This window comes from Antechinus flavipes, chromosome 2 (assembly GCF_016432865.1).
Source record: "Antechinus flavipes isolate AdamAnt ecotype Samford, QLD, Australia chromosome 2, AdamAnt_v2, whole genome shotgun sequence".
Lineage (NCBI taxonomy): Eukaryota > Metazoa > Chordata > Mammalia > Dasyuromorphia > Dasyuridae > Antechinus > Antechinus flavipes.
In genome coordinates, this window is record NC_067399.1 from 422,519,228 (window position 1) to 422,540,384 (window position 21,157).

General features: G+C 36.1%; 2 protein-coding genes across 2 annotated transcripts in view; one reads left to right on the top strand and one right to left on the bottom strand.

Annotated features, from left to right (window-relative positions):
• DOCK2 (dedicator of cytokinesis 2) overlaps positions 1-21,157 on the top strand; it is a 449,319-nt gene that overhangs the window by 225,687 nt on the left and 202,475 nt on the right. The gene's annotated exons all lie outside the window — the stretch shown is intronic.
• Positions 1-21,157, bottom strand: part of INSYN2B (inhibitory synaptic factor family member 2B) — a 132,185-nt gene that overhangs the window by 21,395 nt on the left and 89,633 nt on the right. Inside the window, exons 2-3 of the mRNA XM_051978883.1 lie at positions 5,739-8,008; positions 4,242-4,316 (exon numbers count right to left, since the gene is read on the bottom strand). Of these exons, the coding sequence (XP_051834843.1) occupies positions 4,242-4,316; positions 5,739-7,090 (1,427 nt within the window). The 5' untranslated portion in view covers positions 7,091-8,008. The remainder of the gene's footprint in view (positions 1-4,241; positions 4,317-5,738; positions 8,009-21,157) is intronic.

Sequence of the window (21,157 nt, forward strand, 5' to 3'; positions counted from 1 at the left end):
GCAAACTTAGACAGACTTTGAGGTAGAGAAGGATAGAAGTGGTCCATAGGGTTACAAAGAGTCAGATATAACTGAATGACTGAACACGATAACAACAAATGTAATTTAGGGAAGAGATGATGAAGGACTTAATGAGTTGACTTTATTAGGATAAATCTGAGAACAGAAACAAGGGAAAGATGAGAGACATGTGGAGATAGAAAAGATAAGACTTGATAACTGTTATAGGAGAGGGAAGAACCAAAGATGACTCAGAGGTTGTGAATCTCAGTGATTTAGAAAGATGTATCATTTATAGAAATATGGATGATTAAAGGAGAAGTTAGGGGATGGAGATGATAAATTCTCTCTTAGACAAGTTGAGTTTGAGATTCTGTGATTATTAGATGGAGCTGTCCAGCAGGCAATTGTTAGATTTTCATAACCACTGGTTCTCCTACCCATGTGATTACTCAGTCTTCTTTATGGATTCTTCATCCCTGACATGCCTACTGTTTGTCCATTAAGGTTCAATCTTGGACCGTCTTAATTTTTCCCTTTATACTCTCTCAACTGTAATCTCTTTAGACCTCCTGTATTCAGTTGTTATTTCTTTACAAATGAGTCGCCACATGTATATATCTCACCCTCATCTCTCTTCTGAACTACACCACCAGTTGTCTTTTGGGCATCAGGAATTAGATCAAGATGTCCAGAACAGAATTCATGATTTTTCACCCCAAATTATTCCCTCTTTTGAACTTTCTTATTGTTGTTGAGGGCACTACTATGCTCCCTGTCATGTTCGTGATCTTTGACTTTTCACTCTCATTCACCTCACATATTTTCATCATTCACATCACCATCATCCTAGTTCAGACCTTTATCATCTCATGCCTAGAAAATTTTATAGCATTTTAATTGGTCCCCCTTCCTCAACTCTGTCCCTTCTTTAAATCCATCCTGCACTTAAATACTGAAGTCATTCTTCTAGTGTGTAGGTCTGACCATCTCAAACTATTTGCCCATTCTATAAGCTTCAGTGCTACACTGTTACCTCCACCAAATATAAAGAACTCAGTTTTACATTTTTAAGTTCTTTATAACTTAGAAGTGAAGGCCCCCAACATTTCTTCCCTCTTCCCTTCCTTTCCAGTCTTTCTATACTTTATTCCCCTCCACACCCTTTCATATTGTTTCTTGCATGTAATGTTCATCCTTCACTTCTGTACTTTTGACCTGATAGCTTCCTATACCTAAATCCTCTTCCTTTTAGTTTTGTTGGCTTCCTTCAAGTCTCAGTTCAAAATCTACTTTCTACAGGAGGTTTTTCCTCATCCCTATATCTGCTATTACAACCCCTCTGAGACCATCTCCTATTTATTCTGTTAATCTTTTGTATGGACATTATTTACATGATATATATCTCATTAGAAAGTGAGTTCCTTGAGGGATGATTTTTTAGCTTTCTTTGTATCTCCAGTTTCTAGCATTAATATGGAAATATGTTTTGCATGACTTCACATATATAATTGATATCATATTATCTTTCTTTTCAATGAGAAGAGAGGGGATGGGGATGAAGGTAAAAATTAAAACTCAAAATTTTAAAAAATGAATGTTAAAAATAAATTAATGGAAATATACAATGCAATACATAGTGAGAACTTAAACATTATTTTTTGATGGATGATATATAGTGAGAACTTAAACAGTGCTTTTTAATGGATTGATTTTGATTGATGTGAGCTGGAGTAAAGAAGATATTAAAGATGCATCTGTAGATCTAGAGCTCAAATGCATAGAAATGATAATGAAATACTGCATAAGCAGGACACATGGATTCTAGCTATTTGTTTCCATATTGGTGTGTTTGTATATATCTCAAATATACCTATTTATATGCATGTTGTTTCCCCTCTTAGAATGTAATCCTTTTCCCTTTTCTTTTTACTGTTAGTCTTAGCACAGTGACTGAAACATAGTGATTACTTAATAAATGGTTATTTATTGATTTACTGATAATGGCAATCAAGACAATCAACTCATTGTCCTACTAGTTCATATATTAGTTAATTAAGAAAAAAGTTGTCAATGTTATTATTAAAATAATTGATGTTCATTCATCTACCACAAAACAGTTACCTGTTGGATGCTTTGACCTTAAATCATATATTAGATTTTTTTCCCCTCACACACTGTGGGATCTAGCTATACTGGCTTCCATATTGTTCCTAGCATGAGACATTTTATCATTCACTTGTGTACCTTTGACCTAATGGCTTCCTGTACCTTAAATACTTCTCTTCTTAGTTTTGGGGGTTTTCTTCAAATATCAATTCAAAACCCACTTTCTGTAGGAGGCCTTTGCTCATCTAATTATGTTTGTTAACCTTAGGGAGGGAGAAGGAAAGAAAAGGATACTCTGTAGTCTCCCACTGCACATAGGGAGCTTCTTTTAGAGTCTGATTCAAGACAACCCCCTATTTCTCAGTATTCGGAGGGGATGGTCCCTCTGTTAGCCTGCTGATTTTGGAAAAACCTAGCTTTGATCTCTGTCACTGTGCCAGAAAAGGCCAACCACTGCTTGAATTTCATATTTAAGAATCTACAGAGAATCAATGGACAGCTCCTTCTTTTTTTAGTGACAAAAGTGTAGCATGCAAAATACAAAATAAATTCATAGAAATATTAAGATAAATGTTCAGGAAATAGGAATAGATAGTACTTGAGAGAAGAAATACAAAATGACAATAACCCCCTGAAAGACTGCTCAGCTCTCTAAAATAAGGGAAAAAAACAGAAAAAACCAAAATAAGCTTCATAGATTCATTCATTAAATTGACAGAATTGACTTAAAATAATAAATTCAATGGTGGTGAGATTGTGAAGAAATATGAATGATGTTTCCTTGTTGGTGGAACTATAGAATAGAGCATTTTTAAAAAATTAAAGATTTTCTTGCCAAGATAAGAAAGACAGGGGTTGCTCATAAGCCCTATCCCACTGTGAACACCTGGAAGTTTTGACCTACTCTGTTTCCAATCTGGGCTGGTTTACCTTTCTTTGGGGAACCTGGTGGCTATCTGTTCTGCAGGGCTCACCATATTTATCTTGAACTTCTACTATAGATCATAACTCCTGAGCTTAAAAGATCTGCTAGCCTTAGCCTTCTTGGTGGCTGAAATTATAAGACGGCACTACCATGCCCATCAATATAATCCATTGGAAAGCAATTTATCTTTATGAGGTAAAAGCAAGAACACTTTTAACCACTTGGCCTAGGATCTGATTTGAAGGAACATACCTCAAGTATCTTAATGAAAAGGGGAAAAGCCATTATCTATTTAAAATTAATAGCAATATCTTTAATGGCAAAACAATGCAAACATCCTGTGTGCCCAACAATTCAGAAATGATTGAACTAATTGTGTGCTATGTGAATGTAAAAGAATATTGTTATACTATAAGAAATGCCAAATATGAAGAATAAAACAAATACACAGTATTGTTCACACAGTATGGTTCAGTGGAAATAGTAGATTTAGAATGCAAAGCCCTAACTTTGAATCCTAGTTTCCCCCCTATAACTTGTGAGACCTTTTTTCTCTTTTTTTAGTGTATATCTTAGGAAGGCAGCACTGACAAACACATGATCCCTTTGTTAGAAGAGGCCTCATGAAAGTACCATATAAATGGAGATATTTAATGGAACAAAGCATTTCACATGGGGTTCAGTCTGCTTAAGTCCTATGTCTGATGGGGAAAAGAAGTTAGTAGAAGGTTGAAAAATTGTTTATTCCTTTTCAAGGAAAACTAGATTCTAGGGATTCATTTCTGGGAATCTATTGGTAACTTTTAATTTCAGTTACCTTTCAAAGTAAGCTTCCAGCTAGAGAAGTATTGATTTTTATCTCTTGTAAAATCCATTTCATTAGAGACACCAAACCAACCCCCAAAGAAAATACTGTACATACCCATTGGTACCCAGCCAGGGTATTTTACAGCATAATCAAAAAGACTCATACAGACTGTATGCATTTTGAATGATAGAGCTTCAACAGGCTCTAACCTTCCTATGGAATATGATTATGCTATTGGAAATTTACCTCTTCAATTCTCAAAATCCATGCATTCAAAAGCTACTTTCTTCTAGTCTGATTTCTAGGCAAAAGGGAGGAGAGTTTATTTGAAAGGTCAAGGTTTCTTGGCTCTCTATGCTCTATATTTGCCAACCACCAACCTATGTTATAATGAGGTACCTGTATATGATGCATGCTGTGTTCTGACAAGTGCTGCAGTTGTTGAGGTCCTGGCCAGTTCGGTAGAAGTTACGCCTGCAACATAAAGCATTTTTCTGGATGAGTTTATTGACAGAGCTCATGATTGCTTTTCCTATTCACTCAGTTCATAAAACACAGTACCCTACCTCCATTAATTGGTTAAATTAAGATAAAATGGATTGATCAAGACCAAAAAAACAAGAAAAAGTAACATATACTAAGATTATCTTGTTTTTATCTTATTAACTTTTAGAGAATATATTCACATTTTTATTTTTCCTCTTTGATCATCATATCAGACCTCTGAAATAAATGAGGTATTCTTAGTCCCACAGATAGAAAACTGAGAATATTGCATCTTGATCAAATTCATACATCAAAGGTAGTAGAATCAAGGAGATTAAATTCAAGTCTGTGGCCTCTCAGCCTAATGTATCTCATTTCCCTCTCTCGATCTCTCCAAATCCAAGGTAATAGTGATTTTGACTTAAAGAAGCTAATGCTTACTACCACTGGACCTCCCTTAATTTGGTTTTAGAGCTAGACCTTTGCTGGGGCAGGGTTAGGAAGAGATGGTGTAAAGAGGGAAATAGATAGCTTTCCTCTCAAAAACTATTTTAAATCCTTTATGTCCTCAAACCTCATCCAATATTCTTCTGAATTTTCCTTCAATAAATCCTCCTGACATGCATTCTACCCCCTAATTCTACCTTTATTGCTTTTGAATTAGCCATTCATTTCAGTTAGGTTTTCATTGGATCATTGACTGATTATTGAAGTGAGTTGAACTTTAGTTTAACCAATTGGTTTAGTTTAAACCAATTCAAAGCTGTATAACTAATATTTGGGGGATGGGGGGGAGAAAGGAATTCTCTTTCTCTATTTCCTATCTCTTTAATTTATCTTTAGACCCCTCTATTCATAGATGATCATAAATTAAAATTTCAAAGGGGCATTAGAAATCATCTTAGTTCATCCTCTTCATTTTATAAATGAAAAAAATGAAGTCTCTCCTAAGAAGTAAAGAGATTTGTCCAAGGTCATACAGATAGTAAATCTGATGTTTGGGATTTTAGCCTAGAGCATCTACTTTGAATCCTGTTCTTTGTCCACTATGCCATAGTGATTGGACTTATATAATTGTACTTGTATAAAGATCAAGATATATGGACCCTACCAAGTCCTGCTCCTGTCCATTCCCATCCCCAAATCATTGCTAAAGAGGGAACCAGTATGATTCCCCCCAGACTCCATATTAAATAAATTCAAGTATTATAAAAATGATGCTTTTAAGTTTTTTTTTATTCATTTGAGTTCATTTAGGGATTGAAAATTTCAAAGATCAATGTCTTGGGAATATACCATCTTAAGAATTGCTGAGACCTTTTAATAGTTGAAACCTATTACTGAAAGTGTTTTTTTTTTTTTTTTGATAAATGACTTAACAAAATTTTTTAATATCAAAACTCATCCTACCCTTCAGTGAGGGCTCTGGCTTTTTCCAAGTCTTGAATTACGTTCAAAAGGACTTTAATCTTCTCTTGGTTTGAGTGCAAAGATTCCTCCACGGATTGTAGTCTCCCTTGGAGGTCACACAGTTCACCATGTGCCAGGTGAATTTGATTAATTCCTTTAATCTCTTTGTTGTTTGGAGGTTTGATTTCACTCTTTGGGAGAGAAGACTGTAGGTGAAAGCTTCCTAAACAATTTTTAAACTCCAAAGGATCTGCCTGGCTGGAATTTTTCTCTGTCTCCTCCCAACACTCAGTAGCAGGTTTTATCATGTTGCTAGTTGTCAATGATATTAGGTCCTTGTGATCGTTACTCAGTGTAGCACAGTCAGAAACAGTTTCAGGAGGGGCTGCCTGTCTGTGCTCTCTAAGGAAACAAGGTGAGGAGCTATGAGTCTGTGGAGGTGAAGGAGTGCAAGTTCCCTTTGATGGAGGTGATAAAGGAACTGGCTCTTTAATGCCAGATGTGTCTTTGGGCAAAAGCAATTCAGGGTCCGTTTTATCTCTGCCAGGCAAGGAGTGAGCACCGCTGGCAGTACTCAAGCAGGAAGAGGGCCTTTCTGAACTAGATGGCAGCCTGCCATTCACATCCCCTGGGCACATATTAGCACAAGGATGTATTGCGTTGCTTAATTCAACAGGCCTGTCCATGCTGTAAGTGGGGGCTTTGGTACCCCATGGAGGGCTATGACATATATCATCAGGAACTTGAATAGAAGCCGTCACCTTTTCTGAGGGCCCCAGAGCATCTGTTTCAAAGCAAATGCTAACAGGCCCATTGCTTTGTGCCTTGGACATTCGGGGGAAAAATGGATGCGCTTTCTTACCTCTGTGAGGAACATCATCTAAGTGCCTAGTGATACGTAAATAGGCAAGATCAGAAGACATGATGTCCTGCTCTGAGAGGTTGCCATTGACCTGGATGGAATTTTTAGACTCTGTGGGCATTTCTACTAGTGACTTGCTGGCTGTGAGCTTTTTCCTTTTAAAAACAGGGAAATGCTTCCTAAGGCTGGGGGAAGTTTGGATTGCAATGTTACGGATACTTCCCCCCTTCTGGGACCTGGGGAAGGAGAGGGAGTAGCTGGGTAGGTGATGGTGGTGAGATGCCTGCACTTTCCCCATCAGAGTAGAGTCTTGGTCTGTTTGGACATCAATCTCTGCCACGCCAGCTTGATTCTTACTAGCTCCATCCTCCTTGAAGCGAACTTGTTGGGATTTGCTTCTGCGGTGGTGGGGCTGTTTCACAAAGTCCACTGAATCCAGACTGTTCCGCTTCAGGAGCACGGGTCTCACTTTCATGCTTTGCTGGGCCATCGAGCCTCCTTTGAAGGTCTGAGGATTGCAAGCTTCTCTTTGATACGTTGCATTAAGTCATTCGAGATGCATCTGGTGACAAAGCCCCAGATGCCAAAAACAGCCAGCAGAGGTGAGGGAGAAGACTCACTCTCCAGATTGTGTGGATTGCTATGTTGGCCATCCCCAGCCTATAGGTTTTACTCAATAACTATTTCTAATGTTTCTTCCAAAATTAAACATTTTTTTTTCATCACAGAGCTAATTGGATAAACACTTGAGTTACTCTAATGTTCAAATATCCAATCTAAGGAAATTGCTGGTGGTCTAGATATTGATAGAGTCAGATTGCTCAAATTCTGGAAGAAGTCTGTCATTCTCTCTCACACAAACCAGGAAAATACAATAGAAATGACCTCAAAGTCCATGACAAGTGATTTCCTAGAAGACTCTGTCACATTTGGAATATCTAGTTCATCTTCCTAGTAGGGATAGGCTCAGGTGTGGTACAGCCAGCCTCTTAAATGTGTCTCCTCTGCATGGAGTGTAAATAGGCAGTGTAACAAACAACTGGGGTGTTTGCTCTTTTGAAATGACATGATGTTTCTGGGATAGCACATCTGTTCATGTCAAACAGAAATTCCTCCTCTGGGGCCATTCTTCTTCATGTTCTTTCCCTTTTTTTTCATTGATGAAAATGTGTCTTCCCAAATAGCCTCATATAGCAGTGAGATGTGACCAAGACTGGAATAAAGCAGAGAAGGGGATTCAGAAAGAACAATTTCTGCCGTGTGGTCTTTGTTCTGATTCACGTTGGTACTAAATTAACCATGTCTAGGGACCCAGATGATTTTAAGAAAGGAATTATAAACCCTATGACCTCAAGAAGACTCCAAATCAGACAGTCAATCTTTGCAGGGATGGGCAGGTGAGCGGGTTCTGAAAGGAAAAGACAACAGATGTAGGTAAGAATGGGGCTGCTGTTTCCTCTCTTTTTTTTCAGCCATAGACTTATAATTGCTTGTCAGTAGAATGTCTGAAATAATGTCATATTGTTTCCCAGTAAGTCAGCACACTTCCTATGTTAAGGGACATAGCACAGATGTGCTTGGATCCTTCAGGTCCTTATGTCCTAGACACCCCAATTAAATTTACTGACTCTTGTCATCATGGCTGCAATAGCTAATTTTATGTTAGACTGCTCCTTAATTGCTCTTGTTTATTTTGTGAAATACAAATGGCAAAGTCGGGTAGGAGGCAGGGCAGGGTAAAATATACACTGAGCTTTTGTTCCCTTGGGAGTCCTCATGAATTGAAGGATAGAGTAAAGTAATATCCTGCATATGAGTTTAAAGTCCCTCCAGTGTGAGAAATTCAGAACCCTACTGACTGTCCCACCTGGGCACTCATATCAATGCTAGCTACCTTTTTTTGATTTACTGGATCTCAGAGACTTGGAGATGAGTCCAATTATAGAGATTCTGTTTTTTCTTCAAAATTTCTCTGGCCATTGAAACAGGTTTGGAATTTATCTACTCAGGATCAGGGTGTCAGGTCTGGGAAATCTCCTTAGCATAAAAAGCTAGAGGATGTTTCTTAGGAAGCATATGAGACCCTCTGGTTTTGCATAGAGAGATGAGGAATAATCCTAACACCCTACTCTTTCCTATCTAATATATCTGTTCATCCTGATGAGCTTGAATTTTTCTAAAATTACCAGTTTCCCAGAAAGATTGTATATTCTTCAGGCAAAGTTCTTGGGTTTCCTATGCCAAAGTGAGTCTAGGAGAGAATACTCCCAAGCATGGCTCTTTCTCTAATTAGAGAAGAATTAATTTAAAATTCTAATAAAAGTTCAGTCAACTTAGTCTTAGAATCTGCATCTCTTGACTCCTTCATTCATCTTAAGTCCTTTTCCATGATTTGGAACATCACTGCCCTTGGAATATTCTGAGTCTTCTGGGACAAGGGATCAAAGATGAGTGATGATCAACTATACAATCCCTAGAATAGCAGGATCTATCCAGAATCCAAACTAAAAAACCAGATACATCACAGAAAATAACCCAGAGCTTTATTATTAAGCACTGGTTTAAGAGTCCTTTCACGATTTCCTCTAAGAACAGTAAAGCAAATCTTTGACATTCCTCTCACTGTATCTTTCTCTGTGTCTCTATCTCTATCTCTTTATCTCTTTTTCTTTGTGAGTGCACCTCTCTGTTTCTCTATTTCCTCCCCCTTTTGAAATATGGTTTCAGGTATGATTTTGCTTTCTTGCTTGGCATAGGATTCCATAATTCCTATTTTCCCACCATGACAATTCTTTATCTTTTTTTTTTTCCCTGTGGAAAAAACTTCTGTGGAAGAAAACAATTGTCTGAAGTTGGTTTCCAGTCTGCCTTTTGATTTCCCTGTGACCTTTTCCATAATGGATAGTGATAATTTTTTTTTTTTTTGCTCTTTCCACACCACTCCTACCTCTAGACTCCCTTTCCAGAACATCTATTGGTGTCACTTTGGGAATTTCAGTCCTCACCTTGGGATAACCAGGCTTCATGGATATGGGTCTCATTTTAGAGGCATGATACCTGACAAAGGTGTCCCTGTCACACATTTCCTGATGCTCTACCCATGGTTAAATGACTGGCAAAGAATAACTACCTTTATTCATTTTATCCCCATGTGTATTCAACCTGGGAGATTTAATTTCAAATGTTTCCTTGTGGATTAGTGAAGTGTTGATTATTATTTGCAATTTTGATCACCAGGTTTCTAAAACCTCCACATTTTCTTCCTTAATATCTATCAGAATTTTAGTCTTACAAATCCATTTCTTGGCGATGAATATATATAGACCATAAATATTAATTTCCATTTTTAGGTTTTCCTCTGTCTCCCCAACCAAGAAAATTTTGATCTTGTACTTAATAGCAATAGTAATAGCTAATGCATAATAGTACCTACTTCCCAGAGTTATTATGAAATGAGAGGATGGTAAAATACTCAGAACAGAGCTATTATTATTCCCATTTAGAGATGAAGAAACAAAGGCTAAATGCTTGTCCAGAGTCACATAGCTAGTAAGTGTTTTAGACCAGATCTGAACTCAGATCTTTCTGTCATTAGGCCCAGTGCTCTCTCTATATATAATGGGCAGAGATTGAACAATATTTTGAGTCATGTGGCTAATATAGACACTTTTGTCAATGTCCTTGATGGGCTAATTAAAAGTTGATTTTTTTTCCCATCTTAAAATATTCCATTCTGCTTTTTAATCTTCAAATTCCAATTTTGACCTTTGCATAGGACATTTATGAGGGGGGCGTGTCTGGCTGCAAATACCAGGTCTCCAGGGTGTTTCAGGATATCAAACACTCCAAGCTGGTCATTAATAGTTAGGAAGTGCCTTAGGATTCCATCATTAGGACTTAATTCATATCCTGGCTCGATTCCAGGATCTCCTCACTGTGGTTGGTGACAGTACCATGCTCAGGGCCTGGTAGCTGAGAGCTATTACTAATCTTTGCTTCTACTTATCCTCTGCGCCTTTTCATCATTGGCTCATTGAATGTAAACCAGACTGTTTATGTTTTTACCTACACTTTTTTTTGCTTGTTGAGACAAACTCTTGGTTGAATGGACATAGAGTGATCATGTATTATGTTCTCTGATTTGGCTCTTTGCTTTTATGTATTGATATAGCCTCCTTTCAGTCCTTTGTGACTTTTTGGGAAGTCTTTCCTTTTTACCTTTGGTAGTAGGGAACATTGAGTAACTTCATATAGGAACAATTGCTTTCCCTCCTCATTTCTGGGTCTTAAAATCCTTAGCTTTTTTTTACTCAGCTTATCTTCTGCAAGAGATCTTTCTTGAGCTACCTGGATGCTAGCATCTTCTGATCTGAGGTGATTTGGTGAAGGCTTCTCCTAAATATCAATGCATTTACTTGTTATCTCCTTCATTAGAATGTAAACTTCTTTCTTTGTTAGTTTTGTCTATATGTCTAGGTTGTAAGTTGCTTGAGGGCAAGAACCATATCTTGATTTCTTTATGTCTCCCACAGTTCTTGTATAGGAGCTGGGCACTTAGTAACTAAGAGAATATTCTACACAGTAATAAGATTATGTGATGGTGAACTGTAATGAACTTGGTTCTTTTCGATAATGAGCTGATTCAAGGCAATTCCAATGACTTGTGATGGAAAGCTCCATCTACATTCCCAGAGAAAACTATAAAGACTGAATGTGGCTCAAAGCATAGTATTTTGGCCTTTTTTGGTGGTGATGTTGCCTGTTTGTTGTTGTTTTTTTCTTTCTCTTGGCTTTTGTTCTTTTGATCTATTTTTTTTTTGCATAGTATGACAAATATGGAAATATGTTTAGAAGAATTGCACATGTTTAACCTATATCAGATTGCTTGCTGTCTTGGGGAGAGCACAGGGGGGAAGGAAGGGAGAAAAATTTGGAACATAAGGTTTTTGCTTAAGTGACTGTTGAAAACTATTTTAAATTTATATTTGGAAGTATTTGGAAAAATAAAATACCATTAGAAAGAAATACAATCATGGATTAATAGCTGGAAATATGTAACATTCCATTTAATTTTATGTGTGGAAGTCTATGAAATGAAGTTGTGAGTCCAGTTTTTTTTTTTTTTTTTTAGAGGAATGACTTAGATGTTGGTTTGAGGAGTGAGATATCTAGCTTTTCAAATAAACACTATCACAAAGAATAGCAAATAATGAAAACCAATGTGATTTGCTTTAAAAATAAAAGCTCTAGAAAAAAAAATGTAAACTTCTTAAGGACAGGAACTATGTTCTATTTTACTTTGTATGCCCAGAATTTTACACAGTGTGTGGTATATAGGAACAGGAATAGAGACTTGAACTTTGATTGCATTGCTAGAAGGCACTCCCAGCTGAGGGGGGGACCTCTATAAATGCAAGTTTTTTTCAACTTCTAATTGTCTATATTTGACTAAAACACTGTGATATTAAATTATTTCCCTAGAGCTACATAGTCAATGTGTGTAAGAGATGGATAACAATAACAATAATAACTAGCATTTATATATCTTTAGCTTTACAAAGCATTTTGAGTACTTTATCTTATTTAGTCTTCACAGAAAGCATATAAAGTAGGTGTTATTGTTTTTCTCATTATACAGATGAAGAGACCACATAATGTAAATAATTTTCCCAGGGACACACAGCTAGTAATCATCTGAGTCAAGTTCCAAATCCAATATTTTATCTACTGTACTGCTTAGTTGCTCTTAATATATATTTATTGATTAACTGATTCATCCATCTACCCATCCATTCATTCATTTTGTCATGCTTCATTTTCAATAGAATAGCTAAGGCATTTCTATAGACATGATAGTAAGACATATGCCATCTGTAGATATTTTTGACTGAATGAATGAATTCACAAAGCATTCACTTAACAAATACTTATAAAGTGCCTATTTTGTTCAGAGCACACCATGCTAAGTCCTAGTTGAGACAAAGCTATCTCTGACCTCACAAAAATGACTTATTTCCTTTCCCAGGAATATTTTATCTCTATTCCCTTGCTACATCTATATTATGTCTGTCTTTTGGCATCTTACTCTGTTGAGAATTTATGTTTATGAGCATTGTGTGTGTGTGTGTGTGTGTGTGTGTTCAAAGATATAGATTGTTATGGAAACACCTCAACAGACACAATTATATCAGTTTTTACCATTTGGGATTTTTACATGCACAAAGAGCAACTGTATAGAAATGTACAAATCTTATGCTCTCTTCTTTGCTTATTAACTACCAGGTCACTGTGGATGAGTATAATTGGAAAAATGAGGGAAGTAGTCTCTCTTAAAAAAAAATAAAAATAAAAAAAAACACTTTTGTTTTATTTCTTTCTTACTTTACAACCAACAATAGATCCTCAATCCAAACTCTCTTCTCTAGCTTTAAAGACTTTAGATAACTGTGTCTTCCCTTATGGAATTCTTTGTGCACTCTATTATACTTTAATATGTAACCTCAGCTTTGGTATGGCTAACATACTTATCTCTCCCACTTAGCCCTTCATAGACACAAAAGTCTCAAAATAAGATACCTGCCCTTATTTTTGCATTTGCTGATCTGAGATGCTCTTTTGTCTCTCCTTTTCTTTTTTCTTTTTAAACATATACAACCACCACGGTGTATATTCCTCTTTGGAGCTTCCTTTGATGAATCTGGTCCACAATGACCTCCTTCATCTCTTGAGCTCCACTCTTGTCAATACCACATAATTTAATACTGATTTAATACTGAATCCATTTGGATTTTTTCCCTTTGTTTGTTAGTTTTGTCTATCTGTCTAGGTTGTAAGTTGCTTGAGGGCAAGAACCATATCTTGATTTCTTTATGTCTCCCACAGTTCTTGTATAGGAGCTGGGCACTTAGTAAGCACCCAAACAGAATCATACCCTTTAGCAGTAGATTGAGAAAGGATTGCAGAAGTCATATTATCCAACTTTCTCATTTGATGATGAAGAAAGTGAGGATTAACAAAGTTAAGTGAGATGTCCAAAGTCATACAGCTAATTAATGATAGAATTGCTATTTAAGTCTTCTGAATAATTAGCATATTTTCATAGACCTTATTGATTAACTTAGAAAATAGGATTCATGGAGCTTTCAGTGTGTGTGTGTGTGTGTGTGTGTGTGTGTGTGTGTGTGTGTATGTATGTATATATACACCACACATCTCTATATGTATCCTATTTTCCCTTCCCCATCCTTGCCCAATACCTCCCATAATAAAGAATTATTTTTTAAAAATAGGAAGGAAAGGCAAAAAAAAAAAATCAGCAAAACTAGTGAACATATTGAAAAAATGCATTATAAGTAATATTCCAATCTTCTTATCTCCTGTCCCTATAAAAAAAAGTCTTCTCTCTGTTATTTGGAACTATTTGTTCATTATCATTTTACAAAATTCAGTGTCACCTGTTTAATTATTATCTTATAAAACTGTAGTAATTATTATTTTTTTCTGGTTCAGCTTACTTTATTTTGTGCCAGTTAATGCCTTCCCATACTTTTCTGTATTCATATTTGTCATTTCTTAATACACTATTACATTCATATACAATAGTGTTTTAACCATTCTCCAATCAATAGGCAGCTAATTTGTTTTCAGTTCTTCCTAACCACAAAATAATATTGTTATAATTATTAATATGTGCGAAGTTTTCTTTTTGTTCTTGATGAACTTGGAGTATAGTTTAGCTGTGCAATATTTGGGTCAGAGTGTAGACATTTTTGTCACTTTATTGTATAATATCAAATTACTTTCTAAATGGTTGCGTCTATTCATAGCTCCACCAACATTGCATTCACAAGATGTGAGGTAAAACCTGAGGATTGTTTTACATGCATTTGACTTATTTGAGATATGAAAAATTCTTCCATATGTTTATTAATAGTTAGCAGTTCTCTTGAGAATTGTTTGTTTAAATCCTTTGGCTTAAATGTTTTAGTTTTAAAGATCTATCCAGGAAATTTCAAAGTCAACTTAATTATCTATGCTAGATATTCTAGCTTATAGACTGACAATAATTTCTTCCAAGAAAAAGAATGTTACTCTGTGGTTTTAGGACATTATGCCTTTTCCTTGGGAGTTTTATTAATTCATTAGATTCCAAAATATCATTTAGTAAATATTTATCTGTATTGATTGGTTTCAAACATTGTGATCTGCATAGTTGGACTGCTATTGTACATTAGTTTCCTGAATGTGAGATAATATGAAAGATGATTTGATTTGGAATCACAAAGATCTGGTGTAAATCCCACCTGTGATAAATACTAACTGTGTGACCATGGGCAAGCTATAATAATAGGAAAATCATAGGATATTCTTTTATATGTAATTGTCATGTACTATTATTTTCCCCCTCATTTCTAAAACATTCTCTGACCAACCAGATCAAGGTCATATTTGAGGAGCAAGAAAAAAGTAGGAGTACATGAGGAAAGGTGAGAACTAGATCAGTAATAGTACAGAAAGGACTTTAAGAAACCTCTATCTCTAGTATTCCTTTAGCTACAGACATGATAGAGTGTAGTGTGACAGATGAAATATTGAATGAAATCCTAAATCGATTCTATCTGGGTTTAAATCCTTTCTATACTTACTAGTATTGTGACCATAGACAAGCAATTTAACCACTGGATGCTTCAATTTTCTCACCTATAAAATGGCAAAAATAGTACATTTAGTCCCTCCTTTACAGAATTGGCATGAGGATAAAATGAGAGAATATATGTAAAGTATATTTTGAACTTTATAATACTATATACACATCAATTACTTTTTTCTCAGAATGAGATATATTTTAGTCATTTTGATAGCAGTTGGATATTTTCTTTTTAGTTTGGTGAAATCCAAATAGCCCCTGGCATAACCAAGAAATGAGGTAATTTTGACTTTTATAATGCCTTACTAAGAGAATGGGTATAGGTTTAGATTAGCCCCACATGGAACTGGCAAAGGAGCAAAGTAAAGCAACTAAAATAGTGAAGACCCAGAAACTCTTCATTGGTCTTATACTCTGGCATATACTCTGTGCCTAAAGAGCCCTCCCATAGCTAGGATTGCCACTTCTATTATATTTCTATATCTTCCAGCTCTCTATTTTTATCTGTCAAAGAAATAGCATTCAATTACATGATCTCTCCTGCTTTCTTTTCCTCTCCTTGCTCATAGTCTTGCAAATGCAGCTGCCTGTCTTTATTAATTGTTTGATGTAAATGATTTTTGTGGTTGAGTATATGTAGGTGCTAGAATGGAGGATGATCCAAGTTTAGTCATTATCTCATTGCTACTTCAAATTTATTCTTCTACACATAATTCTTCTCCTCTGTAAATTTCTTCCTTTAGAGCATACTTTCCACTTAGCTCATAGCAGTAGAATTGAGACTGGTGGGCTTTGCTTCTAAAAGGTCACATCAAATCCATTCCCTCCCAGAGTGGGGAGGGGCAAGATTTACTGCTATCTGATGCATTTGTTGGCTGGTACTTCCATCTTCATATCATGAAGTAAAGAGCAGTGGGCTAATATTATCTCTAAATTTATCAGCTTTTTTGACATTAACTCTTTCAGATTTCCCCAGCATTTCCTATTCGCTGTAACTTGATATATCTTTCTGGCAATTTCCCACAAACCATCTTAGATAATCTTGCGTTTGAAGAGAAATTTGGCTCACCATGCTGGCAAGGGATATCAAGGGACAGACTCCTTCCAGAAAGAATATGATCTTCTCTAAAATTTGGCCAAGTGATGTCACCCTAGAGATGGAGTTCTAAGAGGTGGTAGCCTCCCTTTCACTGGAGGTTTTCTAACAAAGGCTGAATCCTCATTGTTTTGTTTTTTTTTTTTTAAAGAAGGGATTCCTAGTTAAGTGTGTTTTAGACTAAATGACTTCTGAGATCTCATCTGTCTCTTAAGATTTCGTGAAGTCAGACCTACAAAGTGATGTCATTGTGCTTTCCTGTTTCAGCATGGAACATGAAAGAGAGGAATGCAGTTTTAGGAAAATAAGATACTCAAGGAGATGAATGGTGTTGAGTATTCCCTGATAGAATCTTTTCCCCAACTCTCCCCCTCAAAAACCTCCTCTTTTCAAAAAACCTCCTCTGTCTGTGGCAACTTTTACACTTGTTCTCTCTCTCTAATCCTTGTTTGTAGCTTGATTCCAAAAGACTGAAGAAGAAAGGAATGAAAGAAGCAAGAAGAGACAAAAGAAGGAATGAAAGGAGAGATACAGGGAGGGAGGGAAAGAAGGAGAAAAGAATGAACAGAAGAAGGAAGGAAGGGGGAAAGATGGAAGAGAAGAGGGAGGAAGAAAGGGAAGTAATAAGGAAAGAAGGGAAAAAGAAAAGAAAGGATGGGAGGAAAGAAATATACACTTATTCAATGCCTATAATATACCCACAGAGATTGTTGTTGTTGTTTATCCTTCATTCTTGAAGAGAACCATGACATCAGGGAGTTGACATCATCAAGGAGTTGACATCATAGCACGCAAGTCAATTGGATTTAAATGAAGGAGGACTGTGATCACCTGCCTCACTTTTCCCTCCACAGCCATCTCAATCCAGGGGCAAGATATAAATAAAGGTGACTGGAGATAGCCCTGAATGCAATGGAAGACATTTGCTTTTTTTAATCCAAGGTTTTCAACAGGTCTCAGTTTGACTGAGGCTACATCCATTCAGTGATTAAGGCTAGGTAGAAATTGGGGCAAACAATCTCCTCTTTGGCGCAAAAAAATCCAAATAAATAAAGAAATGATGAATGAATCAGGGAGGGGAAAATCCTCAGAATTTCTGGCCAAAGCAGGAATGACTGCTATTCACATTCAATTTTAGTCAGTTGGGACCTAAAGAATGACTAAATGGGTGACCTAGGACCAGTTGGTAACCAATGAGAATCATATTGGTTTTGGTTTAAAGCTTGGTCCTTAAGAAAGAAATCTAGTCAGTAAACTCCACTGTGTCAAGGACTTTATAAATATTACCTCATTTGATTTTCGCAACAACCCTGGGAGGTTAGGTCCTATTATTGTTCTCATGTTACAGTTGAAAAAACTAAAACAGTTAAAAGTGAATTGAATTGCCTTGGGCCACATAACTACTATAAAAATGAGAATAGAAAAGTATCTCCATGTCCAGACCTGCATTCCCTCCCATATGGCAAGTCATAGTGACATGAGACATGAAAACAATAAAAATGCGTTCACTGATACTTCCAGTGGTGTTTATAACTTTTTCTAAGCACTTTCAGATCTGTAACAACTCAAGTGACTTTTCCTAAGTAAGTCTAATGAGGAAGAGCCAATAGAACCATGCCACTTTGGTAGGTCAGGAGAGATCATATCTGGGACTTGAAGAAGCTGACAATGCCGTGAAAGGCTCTTTGGGTGTGTGATAGTAGAGAAGTTCCAGAGAATGGATTTTCTGGACAACCAGCCCTACTGGAGAGAGGAGACCTTCCCAGAGTGCAGTAAAGCTCCCCTCTGCTGCAGTTCCACTTACCATTGGCAGGCAGCTGTAACTAAGGTTTTCTTGTTTCTGGATCGCTGCCTACACTGCAGAATTTTCACAAGGGGAAGGGAAAAGGGAAGGTTTATGGGCTGATCTTATCAGGGATGAAATAAACTCAGTGGCAACAAACAATATCCTAGATCAGATTTCCCCAGGGGTCTCCATGGAATAATTTGCCCAATATCAATTGATATTAAGAACATAAAAATTAAAAATAATAAGGTAGATATTCTTTCTTTGTTTAAGTCTTTTTTTCCCCTCAGGTTTAGTGTTGTGGTCTTCATTGCAGGCCAATATTTTTCTAAGGTTTAAGCAGAATAGAAACATAGAATCACTGAACCTCTGAATTGGAAGGAAACTCAGAGGTCATTTAATCCAATGTGCGTCTGAAGAGTAATCATTCCATTCAATATCTCCAACAAGTATCCTGCTTATTTTCTTCCTTCTGCTTTCCTTCTGAGTCGCTTGTTCTGCTGTGCCCTTTAGGGGCTACCTCATCCATGAAGCCTCCCTTCATCTTGTCCCCACTTTCCCAGAGCTGATTTTTCTAGAGTACTTTGTCATGTAGAAGAAAGATAAATTGAAATTGCAAAGGGACAGTTTTGTCTCCAAAGAAGGAGAAATTTCTTGACAATTAGAGAAGAATCCCCTTCTAGAAATGGGAGGGATTGTTTTTGGAAGTGGTGGGTTCCAACCCTCTCTTCTTACTCCTCACAGCATACTGTTCAATATGATGCAGTAGATCTAAGTTTCATATGATATGACAGACAAGAATTGTCTGTATAACATATCTGTGTGAAACACAGATTTTACCTAAGACAAGGACACATAAAAGTTCATATTTAAATGGATCATTTTTTCCTTCCTTATTTTTGTTTGAAGACAAGAAATATATAAGAAGAGACTCATAACAGGAAACAGTGAAGCTCTAGTAGAACTTCAGTCCATAAGGCTCAGTTCCAGCAAGGCTCTGCTCCATCTCTTTGTTTAAGGAGCTTTTCATATAACCTCTGAACCTTGAACAATCAGCAGTGAACAATTTTTTTTTACTTGATGAAAGGTAACATCGTTATGTTCTTTGGATTCTCCCAATAATGCTTAGTATTTTTCCATGACCCTAGTCTGCTTATACTTTAAACCTTTAGTTCCCATCCCAAGTACATTCCTAAATAACAGATTTATAACTGCTTACTACCTGGCTATAGATATTTATGCATATACTCATTCATTCTATTTGTCATCTATGCCATTTGTAACATATATCAATCTATCAATAAGCAAGTTGTAAAAATTATTTTAAAACAGAATTTTCATCATGAGTCCAAAACAGCTCCTGTCATGGTAGAAAAAATGAGAATCAAGAGACTTGGGCTCCAATGTTAGTACTATCATTAATTTTGCGATTATGGTAAATCACTTTACCTCTCTAGGTTTCAGTTCATCCATCTCTAAAATGGAGCTGTACATTGAGAGGGTCTACCTAACTTATGAAATAATGTATTCATCAAAGTAGTAAAGTAAAATGTAGGTGTTAATATCTACCTTTTCTACTTTATAAGATAGTCATATGATACAAATATCTATATAGCAAAAGGGAGACATTGAAGTCTTTAAAAATAGGATAATGATATGATCAGAAAGAAATATGCTGTAGCATTCATCATTATCATCATCATCATCATCATCATCATCATTATCATCAATTTAATTTCACCTTGGAATTCCAAGTGAAGAAAAATCAAGGTTCTAATTAGAATCACACAATTTTGAAGGTAGAAAGACCAAGAGATTATCTAGTCTAATTCACACTTTAATAAGAATTTCTTCTGTACTGTACCCATAACTAGTTTAAATATAGTCTGAGAATGAGAGTCATAAGGTCTTCTGGGTTTCTCTCTTCATTTTTTCAATACTGAGCATCTTCCCCTGTGTCCTTCACCACCATTCTTTTTATCTGACATTAAGAGTTATAGTTATAAGGACGACACAAGACTCATGCTAGGGGCTTGGTTATACTCTTTTATATATTTCAGTAGAAAATAGACAAGATATGGTGTTAAAGGAGCTAATTTTCAACAGTGTTTCTTGACTATGTGATCTTGGGTGTCATTTTCTTTCTGTAGGCATCAGTTTTCTTACCTGTAAAATGTATAATTTGCACTAGATATTCTGAGGTCCTTTCCAATTCACTATCTTTGAAAAGCCATCATATTTTCCCAAAGTATGTATTTCTATCTTGTTCAATAGAAGTAATTCTGCATTTCTGAAATTTAGTTCTCCTAAATCTCTGTTTAATTTCATCCTAGATGTAATAGTCTAAGTGAATATTTATTTTTAAAAATAATTTTGAATTGTTAGAAAGGATTAGATTTGATCTGGAATACTTGGGTTCACAAAACCTGATATGTCAGGTACACACAGTTCACAGTTTTTTCAGTATACGCAGTATCAAGCACAAAAGTCCAGAAAGCATCTCCATATGTAAAAATTTAATCCTAAGTATCAGAGAGAGGTAATATCTGTTTGATTGATAAGCTATGTTGAGTGAAGAATGATCAGATTAAAATAGTCATTTAACTTGGAGAAGAAAAAGCCCAAGTCATTGTCTTTAGGTATGTGAAGGTCATAGAATTATTACTAAATGTAGAGTAATAAAATCTATATTCAAATGATAGTTCACATCTTTCTGTGTGACCTTGGGCAAGTCAGTTAGTCTCATTGGGCCTCAGTTTCCTTATATATAAAAAGAGGAGGTTGAGCTCGATGATGTCTAAGGACTCTCCATCTCTAGATTTTTGGTCCTATAATTCTCATAGAGGAAAGACAAAGAGTGCTCCTCCTGAATTTTGAGAACTAAGACCAGTGGCAAAAGAGGCAAGAAAGTAGATTATTGACTCAAAATAAATAACATTTCAATTAGAGCTGTCAAATAGTGAATCGCTGCATATTCATGAGGTAATAAACCCCCATTGATGAAGCTAGATAAATTAAAGTGTGATGG